General features: G+C 39.7%; 1 protein-coding gene across 4 annotated transcripts in view; it reads left to right on the forward strand.

The window, feature by feature from the left end:
• The window catches only part of CDKAL1 (CDK5 regulatory subunit associated protein 1 like 1), a 701,044-nt gene that overhangs the window by 2,307 nt on the left and 682,142 nt on the right, over nt 1-16,595 (forward strand). For all 4 annotated transcript variants that reach the window (XM_054490535.2, XM_063665866.1, XM_063665867.1 and 1 more), the window contains exons 3-4: nt 9,309-9,486; nt 11,558-11,670. In XM_054490535.2, coding sequence (XP_054346510.1) covers nt 9,314-9,486; nt 11,558-11,670 — 286 coding nt within the window. In that variant the 5' untranslated portion in view covers nt 9,309-9,313. The remainder of the gene's footprint in view (nt 1-9,308; nt 9,487-11,557; nt 11,671-16,595) is intronic.

A 16,595-nucleotide genomic window follows, 5' to 3' on the forward strand; every position in this document is an offset into this window, starting at 1 on the left:
CCCATACTTTAGGGGCCAAGATGGGAGGAGTTTGAGACCAGCCTGGACAACAAAGCGAGACCTTGTTTTTACAAAAAAATTGAAAAAGAAAGAAAAAATGTTCATTTCTAACAAGTTCCCCATGATGCTACTCCAGCTGATGTGGAAATGACACTTTGAAAACCACTGGACATTGCTTTGCAACTTTGGCTGTACACATGAGTATGACTGGAAAGTTTTTAAAAGATATTGATGCCCAGGCTCCATTCTCAGAGATTCATTCAGCTATCTTGGGGCTTAGTTGGGAATTTTCTTTCTTTTTTTTTTTGTTTCTGTTTTTGTTTTTGTTTTTGTTTTGAGACGGAGTCTCGCTCTGTCGCCCAGGCTGGAATGCAGTGGCGCGATCTCGGCTCACTGCAAGCTTAGTTGGGAATTTTCAAAAGCTCTTCAGGTGAATAGAATGAGTGTTCAAGATTGAGAACCATTACTGTGGAATAGTGGTTCTTAATTAGGGATCTATAGTGGAATTACCTGGACAGTTTCTATGTTCACATACTTCAGTTCTACTCTTGGGGATTCTAATTCAGAATGGAACCTGGAGATTTGCTATGATAAAAAGCTTCCGGCTGGGTGCAGTGGCTCACGCCTGTAATCCCAGCGCTTTGGGAGGCCAAGGCGGGTGGATCACCTGAGGTTGGGAGTTCAAGACCAGCCTGACCAACATGGTGAAACCCCGTCTCTACTAAAAATACAAAATTAGCTGGGCGTGGTGGCTGGTGCCTGTAATCCCAGCTACTCGGGAGGCTGAGGCAGGAGAATTGCTTGAACCCAGGAGGCACAGGTTGCAGTGAGCCGAGATCGTGCCATTGCATTCCAGCCTGGGCAGCAAGAGTGAAACTCTGTCTCATAATTAAAAAAAAAAAAGCCTCCCTAATAACTCACCTATGTAAGTAACCACTGCTCTAGGATATTGCATCCTCCTTCTTCCTATCATTTTCAGTATTTTCCTTTTCACTGACTCTATTTTTATTCCCTTTATCAAATTTGATTTCCTCTACCTTTGAGAAAAATTTTTAATGATCCTTTTGCTCCATTTAGCTATTATGCTGCTTTCCTTTTATTCTCAAACTTTCATTTCCATATGATTTAATTAAAAATTTCTGAAGGCTAAACAATTCCCTCTATCAGTTTGTTCAAAGTAAAACCTTTAGCTTATTAATAGTGATGAGTGAGATTATTTAGGTACTTATGATATACAGCCAGGTTTATGCTACATAATGCTGATATGCAGCGTTATATTTATCTTTTTTGAGTGAATATCTCCAAATGAAATTGCTGGCTCGAAGGATATTCAAATGTTTGGTATAATTGTCAGGTTGTCCTCCAGAAGGGGTGTACCAGTTTTTCTATGGTTTCAGCTAACAGAGTTTTTGTGAGCTTTGTATCAGTGAGGCAGCTGAAAAATAACTTATTGTTTCAATACTTGTTGTTAGTGTGGTTGAGCATTCTTTCCTCTTTTTTTTTTTTCTTTTTTGGGTATTTGTATTTCTTAAGTGAACTGCCCGTTTTTCCTTTGCGCATTGTTTTCTGGAATGTGGTTACTTATTAGTGTCACATTAGATTCTTGCATTGTTTGTACTTTGCCATTGAGGCAAAGCCATAGTGGGAAGAGCATGGTATTGAGAGGATGCCTAGGTTCTGATTTCTAGCTCTATCAAGGTACAAATCCTTTTGCTTTAGTGGACTCCAGTTCTGTAAGATAAGAAGCTTAGCAACTTCTACTTCTCTAACTCTAATGATATGGGATGTCTATTGCAGTGGATTCCTTTCATTCCTCTTTTTCCTTTCTATTTCTCTTCAGTGGATCCATACACACTTGTATATGGGAAGGCAAAATGTGTAATTAAAAAATATGGCTTTTAATTAATGTTATTTAATTATTCATGATCTGTCGGTAGTTCTTCAGCATTCCAAAGGCACTACCTGGTCCTAGCCTCTCTTATTTAATTATTTCATAGAATAGTGGTGATAGAAGAAATCCTAGGGGTTGGGCATTTACTTCAGCTTCCCACCCAGTGTAGAATTTCCTGCTGTGTCATAGAAAGACTAGCTAAATTCAACTTAACCATTGCATTCATTCATTTAGTCAGTAACTATTGTGTGCCTGCTATGTGTTAGGCATTGTTAGAGGTGTTGTAGAGACAGTACTGAAAAAGAGATGATGCCTTTGTGCTTAAGAAGCTTACATTGTAATGAGGAAGATACAATTATATATGTGGTGTCAGGTAGGTAAGCACAATGAAGAAACATGAAACAAAAGCAGGGTTAGAAGCAGTGAAAGTGTGGGCATGCTTCGGCAGCGTGGTTATTTTAGATAAGGTAGTAGGAAAGCCCTCTCTGAGGAGGTGTTGTCTGAGTGAAGAAGTGGGTGGGAAGACATACTTTTCTGGGGGCTGATATTCTGGCAGAGGAATAGCAATTATCAAGGCTCCCGAGTCAGAAACTAATTTGGCGTACTCAGAATGTCTATATCCATATATTGCCCGACTGTGTAGTCTACAGTAAAAGTATTTATTGAGAACCTGCAATGTGCTAGACATAGTTCTAGGCACCTGGGATAAAACAGTGAACACCTCACACGAAAACCTTTACCCTCACGAAGTATGTATTCTAGTAAGATAAACAGTTAAAAAATTATTAAAACGTTGGAAGCAGATGATTAAGTGCTGCAGTTTTAAAAAAAGCAGGAAAGGGGCACAGGAAGAGGGTGTGTGGTGAGGTGGGGGTGTTGGTTGGAAAGTCCTCTCTTGTTACACTTGAGCAAAGTCCTTAAAGGCTTGAGTGAGTGAGCCATTCAGGTGTCTTGAGTAAGAGCATTCCAGGCAAGAATAAGACTGTGAAATGAATGCATATCTAGTGGGTATGAAATAACAAAGCCTGCATGACTGAGGGGAGCGTGGTAGGAAGTGGGGCCAGAGATGCAGCAGGAGGCTGATTATATATGTCATTGCAAATCTTTGTAGTGATTTTGGCTTTTTACTCTGATATGGAATACCATTGGAAGGGTTTGATTGAGAAGCTTGAGATGAACTTAGGTTTTAAAGGGATCCCTGACTTATGTGCTGAAAATGTTCTTGTAGAGTTAAGGATAGAAGCAAGGATACTAGGGATTGCAATAATCCAGATAAGAGGTGATGTTGGTTTGGACCAAGAGTGTAACAGTGGGTATGGTCACAAATAGATTCTGAATATATTTTGAAGGTACAGCCAATAGGATGTTGTTGATTGATTGGATTTAGGGTGACAGAAAGAGGGGAGTGCAGGATTTTTGGCCTGAGCAGTAGAAGATTGGGATTGTCTTTTTTTTTTTTTTTTTTTTGAGACAGAGTCTCACTCTGTTGCCCAGGCTGGAGTGCAGTGGTGAGATCTTGGCTCACTGCAACCTCCGCCTCCTGGGCTCAAGCAATTTTCCTGCCTCAGCCTCCCAAGTAGCTGGGTTTACAGGCGCCCGCCACTATGCCTGGCTAATTTTTTGTATTTTTAGTAGAGACGGGGGTTTCACCATGTTGGACAGGCTGGTCTCGAACTCCTGACCTTGCGATTCACCCACCTTGGCCTCCCAAAGTGCTGGGATTACAAACATGAGCCACTGTGCCCAGCCGGGATTGCCATTAAATGAAATGGGAGAAGTTGTAAGACGATCTGGTAAGGTAGGGAGAAGATCAGGAATTCTGTTTTGACTTTGACTTTTTTTTTTTTTTTTTTTGAGATGGGGCTTTGCTCTTTGTTGCCCAGGCTGGAGTGCAGTGGTGCGATCTTAGCTCACTGCAACCTCTGCCTCCCAGGTTCAAGTGATTCTCCTGTCTCAGTCTCCCGAGTAGGTGGGATTGCAGGTGCCCACCACCATGCCTGGCTAATTTTTGTATTTTTAGTAGAGACGAGGTGTCACCATGTTGGCCAGGCTGGCCTCGAACTCCTGACCTCAGGTGATCCATCCACCTCAGCCTCCCAAAGTGTTGGGATTACAGGCATGAGCCACTGTGCCCAGCCCTGTTTTAACTTTTTAAGTTTGAAGTAATTATTAGACATTCAAGCAGTGGTGTGGAATAGGCAGTTGAATGTCTGAGTCTGAAGCTTGGGGGAAGAATGGGGCTGGTTATATAAGCATATACGTAGTTGATATTTCAAGGCCATGGGACTGGATGAGGTCACCTAGGGAGTGCCTGAAACTAGAGAAGAGTTCCTGTAACAGAGCCATGGGGGCATTCTAATGGTGAGAAGTTGGAGAGATGAGCAGAGGAGACTGGAGCTAGGAGAGTGTGGCATCCTGGAAACTAGTGCAGTTTCTTACTGCAGTTCTTTAGTCTTTAATAATGTACACTGTGAATCGGTAAGGAAGCAGAATTTTCTAAATTTATTTGACCATAGAACCATTTTTTTTTTTTCCAGATAGGTAGTAAATAATTAGAACCAATTTGGGAAAGACTAACCTGGTTCATTTCACCCTACCTGGATGGCTGAGAGTTGGCCAGGGCTCTTTTTTGCAAGAACAGAATACCCACCTCAAACTGATATAAGCCACAGTCTTGCATGACTGAGCAGAGCAGGGCTGCATTTGGCTTCAGGCATTTGTTGGATTCAGATGCTCAAATAATGTCCGTATGGTTCTTTATCTTTCTAGATCTTATTAGGCTTCATTCCTTAAGTAGGCTTCCTCCCTGTGGCAGACAAGATGGCTCTGGTATCCCCAAGTTGACATCCTCCCAACTTAGCCACTTCAGTGACAAGAGAAGCTATCTTCTGTTAACACTAGCATAGAATCCTCACAGTGATTCTTATTGGCTAGGCTTCTCATGACCGACCCTGAACTGGTCATTGTGGCCAGGAGGATGAGTTACCCTGGCAAGCTTGGGTCATGTTCCCCATTCCAGTGTCTAGGGAAAGGGAAGTCTGCGATTGACAGTCTTTTTTTTTGAGACAGAGTTTCGCTCTTGTTGCCCAGGCTGGAGTGCATTGGCGTGATCTCGGCTAACCAAAACCTCTGCCTCCCGGGTTCAAGCAATTCTCCTGTCTCAGCCTCCTGAGTAGCTGGGATTACAGGCATGCGCCACGACGCCCAGCTAATTTTGTATTTTTAGTAGAGACAGAGTTTCCCTATGTTAGTCAGGCTGGTTGTGAACTGCCAACCTCAGGTGATCTGCCTGCCTTGGCCTCCTAAAGTGTTGGGATTACAGGCGTGAGCCACCATTTCCGACGATTGACAGTCTTACCATGACCACGTGATATGTATGTTAACTATAATCCAGCCAGTCCTTGATGGATTGATGTTTGGTTTATTTCTAATCTTTGGTTCTTACTGACAATATAAAGCTAGCTGAGATTTGAACACAGATTTTTCGGATACCCAGTGCATAATTTGTCATAGCTGTAATGAATACATTACAGAGGAAAGGAGCCTGGCTGGCCGCCACTCTGTTAATTGAATGATGTGAATGGAAGGATGGGAATCCAGCAAATGAGGAGAAGGAAAATTCATCAGAAAGCTTTGAGGACAACTGAAAGAACGTAAGATCCTTAACACTGCAACTCAGATGAGGAACAGTGGTCATTCAATATACACATACTAAGTAGGTAGTAGAGTACCACACAGTGTATGGGCTTGGACTCATCTGTCATGGCATCCTTGTTTAGCTTCTTTGGGCAAGTTAATTTATCTGTGTTTCAGTTTGTTCATCTGTAAAGCGAGGATAGTAATACTGTCTACCTAGTAAGAGTTGTTGTGAATGGTTGATGAGATGACCCTATAAAGGACTTGCCTTGTGTCTGGATATAGTATTAGTAGTAGTACTATTAGTAAGTATATACGAGTGTATTCCCCTCCTCCCCATTTTTTTCTTAATTATTTTATTCTAACATAATTACGGCTTTACCTGCAGTTGTAAAACTTATGCAGAAATCCTTGTACGCTTTACCCAGGTCTCCCATTGGTAACATCTTGCAAAACTACAATACAATACATTATCACAACCAGGATATTGACATTGATACAGTCAGGATACAAACCATTTCCATCATCACAAGGATTCCTCATGTTGCTCTTTTATAGTCATACCCATTCTCCTCTCACCCTCTTCTTTCTTTAATCCCTGGCAACTACTATTCTGTTCTCCATTTCCATAATTTTCTCATTTCAAGCATGTTATATAAAAGTGATCATACAGAATGTAACCTTTTGGGATTGACTTTCTTCATTCAGCATAATTCTCTGGAGAGTCATCCAGGTTGATGCATATGTCACTAGTACATTTCTTTTTATTGCTCAATAGTGTTCCATGGTATGGATGTACCACACTTTGTTTAACCATTCACCTTTTGAATGGCATCCAGGTGGTTTCCAGATTTGGGCTATTACAAAGAAAGCTGCTGTAAACATTCATGTACAGGTCTTTGTCTGAATACAAGTCTTTATTTCTCTTGGATAATTGCCCAGGAGTACAATTGCTGGGTTGCATCATAGTCATATGATTTGTTTAAGAAAATACCAAACTGTTTACTGGAGTGGCTATACCATTTTCCATTCCCTCCAGGACTGTATGAATGATGCAGTTTCTTTGCATCCTTGCCAGTGTTTGGTGTTTTCACTGTTGTCTGTTTTATCCATTCTGAAAGGTGTATACTGATACCTCATTGTGGTTTTAGTTTCCATTTCTGTGCTTATTTGCCCTCTGTATATTCTCTTGAAATGTCTTTTGTCATTTTCTTTTTACGGTTGTGTTTTGACACTAGTTCTTTGTCAGATATGTGGTTTGCAAATATTTTCTTCCACTCTGTAGTTTGACTTTTCAGCCTCTTAATAGGGTCTTTCTTAAAGCAAAAGTTTTAAATTTTAATGACATTCAATTTATTTTTCTTTTTATGGATTGTGCTTTTGGTGTCACATCTGGTAACTTTTTACCTATCCCTGAGTCCAGAAGATTTTCTCCTGTGATTTTTTTCTAAAAGTTTTATAATATTATGTTTTACATTTTTTTTTTTTTTTTTTTTTTGAGACAGAGTCTCACTCTTGTCACCCAGGCTGGAGTGCAGTGGTACGATCTCAGCTTACTGCAACCTCTGCATTGTGGGTTCAAGCAATTCTCCTGCCTCAGCCTCCCAAGTAGCTGGGATTACGGGCGTGCACCAACACACTCAGCTAATTTTTTGTATTTTTAGTAGAGATGCGGTGTCACCATGTTGGCCAGGCTGTTCTTGAACTCCTGACCTCAAGTGATCCACCCGCCTCGGCCTCCCAGAGTGCTGGGATTATAGGTGTGAGCCACTGCGCCCGGCCTATGTTTCACATTTAAGTCTATGATCCATTTTGAATTAATTTTTGTATAAGGTGCAAGACTTAGGTCAAGGTTCATTTTTTGCCTATAAATGTCCACTTGCTTCAGCACGAATTGTTTAAAAAGCAATCTTTCCTCCATTTAATTGCTTTTGTGGAATATTTGTGTAGGTCTGTTTCTAGGTTTTCTGTTATGTTCCATTGATCTATATTTCTATCCCTCTACCAATACCACAGTCTCAATTATAGCTATCTAATAAGTCTTAAAATTGGGTAGACTAGTTCTTCTTACTTTACTCTTCTCAAAATTGTTTTAAATATATTAGTTTCTGTACATTTCCATATAAAATTTAGAACAGTCTTATCTATACCTACAAAAAAATCTTGCTGGGATTTTGATAGGGATTATTTTTAACTTGTGGATCAATTTGGTCTCCACTGACACTGCAGAACTTCATTACTGGTCGGTTGGTTGGTTTGAATGTCCAGGATCCCTCCAGGGCCTTCTCTGATTCTACACTAGTGGAGTGTGTTGGGGTGCTTGATTGTAGGTAGAAGTCAAAGCTCTCCCCACTTGGCCTTTGTAGCGTGCCTGGGGGTGGGATTACATTTGTGTGTGTGTGTGTGTGTGTGTGTGTGTGTGTGTGTTTGTGTTTGGCTGGAGTAGAATGATTATTATCTAAAATTTTTCTGTCTTCCTAGGCTGCCCTTTGTATAGTTCTTTAATGAGAAAGCAGGCTTTTATTGGGGGGTTTTATTGTTGTCATCTCTTGCCATTTCTGATTGCTGGGATCTTTAGTTCCATGTCTGAGCTGTAGGAGGCAGAAGAAAACCCAAGGAACTCATCATCATATTCCTTGGGTCCTGAGGTTCGTAGCCAGTCTGCCTTATGCTTGTTTTATATATATATATTTGTATTTTGCTGGCGGGGCAGGGAAAAATGTGCTTATCTTCTTGCAAGCTGTGTCCACATTTTCTTCTTTTAATTATAAAAATTTCGAATATTTAGAAAAGTCGTATAGGATAATGAACATGAACCTATCTATTTTCTAGTTTTAAGAGTTGTAAATTCTTTTCAGTATGTCTTAATCTATTTTTTCTTTTTTTTTGAGATGGAGTTTTTCTCTGTTGCCCAGGCTGGAGTGCAATGGTGCACTCTCGACTCACTGCAACCTCTGCCTCCTAGGTTCCAGCGATTCTCCTTCCTCAGCCTCCCGAGTAGCTGAAACTGCAGGTGTACACCACCACGCCCGGCTAATTTTATACTTTTAAAAGAGATGGGGTTTCACCACGTTGGCCAGGCTGTTCTCAAACTCCTGACCTCGAGTGATGTGCCCACCTCAGCCTCCCAAAGTGCTGGGATTACAGGCATAAGCCACCCAAAGTGCTGGGATTACAGGCATAAGCCACTGTGGCCAGCCAGTCTACTTTTTCTGAGGTCCTTTTAAAGTAAATTATAGACACAATGACATTTCACTTTTAAATATTCAATATGCATCTCTAAAAAATAAAATTTTTGAATATAAGGACAATACTTTATATCGAATGATTTATAATAACATCTTCATATTATCTAATATCCAACTCATATTCTGATTTCCCTAGTTATTCCCAAAATTTCTTATAGCCTGATGGACAAAGAAGGAAACAATCAAGAACATGAATTGCATTTAGTTGTTAGGCTTTTACGCTTCCCGTAATCTGAAACAGTTCGTCTCCTACTTTTTCCTACTTGACATTGATTTGTTGAAGAAATAGTTCCTTTTGAACCTTGGAATGTCCTATTGTCATTAGGGTTTTGTCTGATTGTTTCCTTGTGTTTCTTTTTTCAGTATACCCAAGATAGTACTTCATCCTTGTGTTTATCTCTTGTATTTTCTATAAATTTGAAGTTAGATCCAAAGGCTTGATTAGATTCAAATTTGGTGAGAATATTTCATAAATGATGCTATGCTAAGCAGATTTTCATAAGTTGATTTTATTTATAACTTTTATGTGGTAGAGAATATGCCTTCTGCATCCTGTGATACACTACTGGATGACATCGAAGATATCGTGTCTCAGGAAGATTCAAAACCACAAGATAGGCATTTTGTAAGAAAGGATGTTGTCCCGAAGGTACGAAGGCGAAATACCCAAAAATATTTGCAAGAGGAAGAAAACAGGCCACCAAGTGACAGGTAAGCTTTTTTCTTTGAAATTATATTCATTTTCTTTTTTTTGTTGAGACAGAGTCTTGCTCTGTCGCCTAGGCTGGAGTGCAGTGGTGTGATCTCGGTTCACTGCAACCTCCTCCTCCTGGGTTCAAGCGATTCTCCTGCCTCTGCCTCCCTAGTAGCTGGGATTACAGGCACACACCACCATACCTGGCTGTTTTTTGTGTTTTTAGTAGAGATGGGATTTCACCATGTTGGCCAGGCTGGTCTTGAACTCCTGACCTCAGGTCATCTGCCCACCTCGGCCTCTCAAAGTGCTGGGATTACTGGCCTGAGCTACTGAGCATGGCCGAAATTATATTCATTTTCATTCCAGGGAGAAGCTGACACTACTGGTCTGTGTGATATATATAATGTCTCTTCAGTAGAATCTTTGAACTTTTGATAGGAAATACAAGTTGAGTATCACTTATCTGAAATGCTTGAGACCAGAAGTGTTTCAGATATCACGTTTTTTTTTTTGGATTTTGGAATATTTGCATTACATACTTTCCAGTTGAGTATTCCTAATCCAAACATCTGAAATGCTCCAGTGAGCGTCCTTTGAGTATCATTTTGGCACTCAAAAAGTTTCAGGTTTTAGAGCATTGTGGATTTTGAATTTTTGAATTAAAGAAACTCAACCTGTATGTAGATTTTTTTTTTATTTGAATGCTTTTAAATTTGGCAAGGTAATTTGTTAAAAAGAAATGAGATGTCAAATTGGATGTTCCTAGAAGATAGCCTCGGGCAATAGGAATCTCTTGGATGTTACTGTAGTTGATATGTAAGTCTGTGTTACTTCCAAATAAAATTTTTACTGGAGTTTGTGATTCTTATGAGACAGTAGTATTTGGACATTTGAATTTTCTTAGCTGATTTTCAAATACCTGTGGATCAGGTAAAGGCAGTGGACACAAATAAATTATTGCCCCATTTACACTATTATATAGATCTCTAGTCCGTGAAATTTTGATACAACCTAACCAGAAAGGATAATGTAATTATATGGTTTTAATAAGCCTGTATTTGTTTATCTAGTCAACTGCTAAACTTTATAATCTACTTATTTTGTTGGGAAACTAAGCTTTTAAATTCTTTGAATTTAAAATTTGCTTATATTTTAATGACTGAAGTTTATAAAATTTGTCCTAAATGTGTCCTTAAGGTAATTTCTGTTTACTTATAAATTATTAGAGCAATCTAAGTTGAAAGTCCTTTTTTTCCCCTAAAAATACTACGTTATTTTTAGAACTCTGATTCTATAGAGTGCTTTTAATAATGCTTTAGGATGACAGTTTTTAACTTTGATTAAGTTATTTATATCTGTAAGTTTTAAGGAAGCTAAAGATTGCAACTAGTATATAGGAATCTGTAAACAGACATACTTTTCTTTATTTGTCATTGCTGCTAGAACCACTTTCTTTCCTATTGTTATTTTTGTGTGCCTTTCAAGGAGTTGAACTTAGTAAGTTAGTAGTATGAATTTAAAATACAATTCAGAGAAAAAGGAGATTTTTTTATGTAGAGTGTTAACTTCTTAGAACTCTGTGGTTATTTTATCTTGATTTTAGACTTTTGATATAACAACAGATTTTGAGTTAAGTTGGTGCATTTAATGAATAGCTTTTGAATGGATTGTAGTGAGTTTGTTTTTTGTGTAATATATCTTAAAATCATCCAGTGGTTTTTATTTTAAAAATTACTCAATGAGGCTGGGTGTAGTGGTGGCTCATGCCTGTAATTCCAGCACTTTGGGAGACAAGGTGGGAGGATCACTTGAGCCCAGGAGTTCAAGATCAGCCTGGGCAGCATAGTGGGACACCGTCTCTACAAAAAATAAAAAAAATTAACAGGTGTGTTGGTGCATGACTGTAGTCCCAGCTACTTGGGAGGCTGAGATGGGAGGATCCCTTAGGTCTGGGAGGTTGAGGTTGCAGTGAGCTGTGGTCACACAGCTGCACTGCAGCCTGGGCAACAGAGCAAGACCCTGGATAAAAAAAAAAAAAATCACTCAATGAAACTTACTTTTTTTTTTTTATTGGTTCCTTAACAGCACTATTCCAGGCATACAGAAAATTTGGATACGAACATGGGGTTGTTCTCATAATAATTCAGATGGAGAATATATGGCTGGACAGCTAGCTGCTTATGGCTATAAAATTACAGGTAATGAGATCTATAATATATTTTATTGATTAAATTTTTCAGAATTAAGTTTTTTAGAGATAAATATTTTAGCTTAGCAGTTAAAGGGTATTTTAGCATGACAGTGATTTTAAGGTGAAACACTGATAGTTATTACACATTTTGTAGATAACCATGGATGTCATATTTAAAACTTTTTATTTTGAAATAAGTTTAGACTTTCAGAAAAGTAGTAAAATTAGAGAGTTCACATATGCTCATCACCAAGCTTCCCTTGATATTAACATCTTACACAGTTGTAATATCATTAATAAACCAGGAAATTAACATTAGTGCATTTCTGTTATCTAAACTGTAGATCGTATTTGAATTTTACCAGTTTTCCCATTAACTTCCTTTTTCTGTCCCAAGATCTAATCTTGGGTCCCACCTTACATTTACTTTCATGTCCCCTTAGTTTCCTCCAATCTGTGACAGTTTCTTAATTTTTTCTTGTCTTCTGTGACCTTGGCACTTCTGAAGAAAACATTTCCTTGATATTTCTGATGAAAATGATTATTATGTAGAACGTCGTTCAACTTGAATTGGTCTTTTTCTCATGATTAGAATGAGGTTCTGGGTTTTTGGCAAGCAGAGAACAGAAGCGATGCTATATTTTTCTCAGTGCATCATATCAGGCTCATGATGTCAGTGTGTCTTATACTGGTACACTAACCCATGTCTGCTAGGTTTCTTTCCAATACAGTCACTGTTTTTCTCATTACAACTAATAAATATCCTATTTCTCCTCAATCTTTGGCCTGTTAATTTTAGTATCTACTGGTGGATCTTGTCTGCAACAGTTATTACTGTGGTGTTTACTTAATGGTGATTTTTTGCTATCTTGTTTTCTTTACATTTATATTTATTTATTTATTTATTTATTTACTTTGAGATGGGGTCTCTTTGTGCCCCATTCTGGAGTGCAGTGGCACGATCTCAGCTCACTGCATCCTCTGCCTCCCGGGTTCAAGCGATTCTTCTGCCTCAGTCTCCTGAGTAGCTGGGATTACAGGCATATGCCACCATGCCTGGCTAACTTTTGTATTTTAAGTAGAGACGGGGTTTCACCATGTTGGCCAGGCTAGTCTTAAACTCCTGAGCTCAAGTGATCAACTCGCCTCGGCCTGCCAAAGTGCTAGGATTACAGGCATGAGCCACCGTGCCCAGCCTCCTCTTTACATTTATTAATTGGATTTTTTCTCTAAGGAAGAGCTGTCCATTCTTCTCCATCTCAATTAATTAATTAATTAATTATTTTTTTTGAGACAGAGTCTCGCTTTGTTGCCCAGGCTGGAGTACAGTGTCGTGATCTCGGCTCACTGCAACCTCCGCCTCCTGGGTTCAAGGGATTCTCCTGCCTCAGCCTCCCAAGTAGCTGGGATTACAGGCATGCACCACCACACCGGGCTAATTTTTTGTATTTTTTAGAGATAGGGTTTTGCCATGGTAGCCAGGCTGGTCTAGACCTCTTGATCTCAGGTGATTTACCTGCCTCGGCCTCCCAAAGTGCTGGGATTACAGGCATGAGCCACTGCGCCTGGCCCATCTTAGTTATTTCTATCAGTACAGACTCATGGATATTTATTTTATCCTGTGGATATAGTCTGATGCTGTCATTATGTATTATGCTGCTTGTTGTTCCAATCTTGGCCATTAGGACCTTGTTCAGGCTGGCTCCTGTGTCTTTTCAACATGCCCCCATCTTTTTTTTGAGCACTTCTTTATTTCCTGGCACCACAAAATGTTCTAATCTCTCATATTTTCCCTTCCCTAGCCTTGGAAGCAACCAGTTTTCCAAGGAGTCCTGATTTTTTTCATTAAGAGAATGGCATTTAGAAAAGGGGATCTGGGCAGTCAATATGTTTGCTCGTTGCCACCGTGAGGTGTCGCTGTTGTGAGGTCCTCTTGGGGGATAGAGCTAGGAATTATGTATGTATAGTAACCCACACATATGCACGCATCTGTAGCTGTTTCTGTATCTATTATGTGTACTAAATGAAACTATAATTAGAATGCTTTGTGACAGGCACTGACCCGGTGCTTTATGTATGTTATCTTGCTTAGTCCTTGAGTAGGAGGAAATATTGGCACCCCTACTTTACAGTTGAGAAAGGACAGGTTGTGTCTTTGTTTTTTTTTTTTGAGACGGAGTCTTGCTCTGTCTCCCAGGCTGGAGTGCAGTGGCGCAATCTCGGCTCACTGCAAGCTCCGCCTCACGGTTCAAGGGATTCTCCTGGCTCAGCCTCCCGAGTAGCTGGGACTTCAGGTGTCCGCCACCATGCCTGGCTAATTTTTTGTATTTTTAGTGGAGACAGGGTTTCACCGTGTTAGCCAGGATGGTCTCAATCTCCTGACCTCGTGATCCACTCGCCTTGGCCTCCCAAAGTGCTGGGATTACAGGCGTGAGCCACCGCGCCCGGCCTGAGAGGTTGTGTCTTATCTTAAATAACATATGCAGTGAAGTCTCTGTCACTTCCGAACACTGCTCCTGACCATTGTTCTGTACCTCACGGTTGCCTTTGCATGTGTAATTGGCAAGTCCTAGCTACAAGACAGCAAGTAAAGATGAAGGAGGATTGGAAACCTAGTCCTTGTATCACCCTTTTTCCTTCAGTAACTAAAATATCTTTCTTTTTTTTTTTTGAGACGGAGGCTCGCTCTGTCGCCCAGGCTGGAGTGTAGTGGTGCAATCTCAGCTCACTGCAAGCTCCGCCTCCTGGGTTCATGCCATTCTCCTGCCTCAGCCTCCCGAGTAGCTGGGACTACAGGCGCCCACCACCACGCCCAGCTAATTTTTTTGTATTTTTTTAGTAGAGACGGGGTTTCACCGTGTTAGCCAGGATGGTCTCGATCTCTTGACCTCATGATCCACCTGCCTCGGCCTCCCAAAGTGCTGGGATTACCGGTGTGAGCCACCGCGCCCGGCCTAAAATACCTTGTGTTATTAATTTTGTATTTTTTATAACATATTCTTTAGATGGCAAAATGAGTCTTAATATTTCTGTCCTTTAAGTTAAAAATGCTCAAAATATGCTTTCAGAATTACTTCCCTATATTCATTAGTAATTTTTAGTATAATTTAGCCTGGGCTTGCCTTACCATATTCTGATGGTGTAGTTTCAGTATTAAGAAAATAGAATTTATTTATTGATTTATATCTATTTATTTTTGAGACGGGTCTCACTATGTTTGCCCAGGCTGGCCCCAAGCTCCTGGGCTCAAGTGGTCCTTCTACCTCAGCCTCCCAAGTAGCTGGGACTATAGTCATGTGCCTGGCTAAGAAAATACCCTAAGGAAAAAAAAAAAAGGGCTGGGTGTGTTGGCTCATGCCTGCTGTAATCCCAGCACTTTGGAGGCTGAAGTGAGAGGGTGGGAGGGTCACTTGAGCCCAGTAGTTTGAGACCAGCGTTGGCAACATAGTGAGACTCTGGCCCTGCAAAAATATTTAAAAAGTAGCCAGGCGTGCTGGTCTTCGCCTATAGTCCCGGTTACTTGAGAGGATGAGGTGGCAGGATCGCTTGAGCCTGAGAGGTAGAGGCTGCAGCGAGCTGTGATTGTGCACTGCACTTCAGCCTGGGCAACAGAGTGAGATCCTATCTCAAAAAAAAAAAAAGTCCCTAAGATAATTTCCTAAAACATAAAGAAAATCAGATATTGACTTTTTCTATGTCATATTAAATATCTAATACATTTTAATTAAATTTTAATCCATTAGCAGTTTGTGTTTGGTCTTGTAACATACTCATCTGTATAAAATAACAGTCCTGGTATGTTTATACAAGAATATTAGGTTTTGTTATACACAGCTAATTTTGTTTCTTATTTGGGAATAGTTAAAAAGAGAAAATAAGGAAGTAATTACTTGAATGGGAATTTTTTTTTTTTTGCTAATGTAGCATAGTCTGTTGCTTTTATATATTATATATATTTGTATTAATTTTATAAACTATTGATTGTTTCTACTTTAGAAATTCATAGTTGTTAATTCCAGCCTGGCTTGCATGCAGCAGACTGTGGGAATACTTTCTTCACTAGTCTAGGTGCTATAGGCCCAGGAAATATAAACAGAATTAGCTTTGATAAGACATTTAAGAAGTAAATCTCTACAGATTTTATATTTAAAGATTTGATATGAATGACTTCTGGATTACCTATGCCAGTAGTCACTTTCATTACTGTGGAATAATGAGAATTTATAAAGTTTATTATGGCTTACTAATTGATAATGTTTTTGTTAATGAAATGGAAACCTAAAATATTAAATGTATAATATAAAATAGGTATAAAATATACCTTATGTATAATGTATAGGGAGATTATTGTAAACAGTATGCAGATAAATTATATCAAAATTAGTTCTCAGTAGTCATAGATATTTTTACCATTTGGGGAAGAAAGATTATGTGGGTAGGTATTTGAAATTGCTGCTTTTAAATATGCAAATTCAGGGTATAATTATTCTGTATTAATACTTCATAAGGCCAGGTGTGGTGGCTCACGCCCCTAATCCCAGCACTTAGGAGGCCGAGGTGGGCAGATCACCTGAGATCAGGAGTTTGAGACCAGCCTGGCCAACATGGCAAAACCCCATCTCTACTAAAAATACAAAAATTAGCCAGGTGTGGTGGCACACGCCTGTAATCCCAGCTACTCGGGAGGCTGAGGCAGGAGAATTGCTTGAACCCAGGAGGCGGAGGTTGCCGTGAGCTGAGATTGCCCCACTGCATTCCAGCCTGGGTGACAGAGTGAGACTCTGTCTCAAAAAAACAAACAAAAACAACAGCTTCATAAAGCGAACTGTCAGAACAGTTTGCTGTTGTTCATTGCCTCTTTTCAAACCCTTTTTTATTTTCAAGAAAAAGGTGGCTCATAACTTTTTTGTGACGTAATCTCACTCTGCCGCC

Source organism: Pongo pygmaeus, chromosome 5 (assembly GCF_028885625.2).
Source record: "Pongo pygmaeus isolate AG05252 chromosome 5, NHGRI_mPonPyg2-v2.0_pri, whole genome shotgun sequence".
Classification (NCBI taxonomy): Eukaryota; Metazoa; Chordata; class Mammalia; order Primates; family Hominidae; genus Pongo; species Pongo pygmaeus.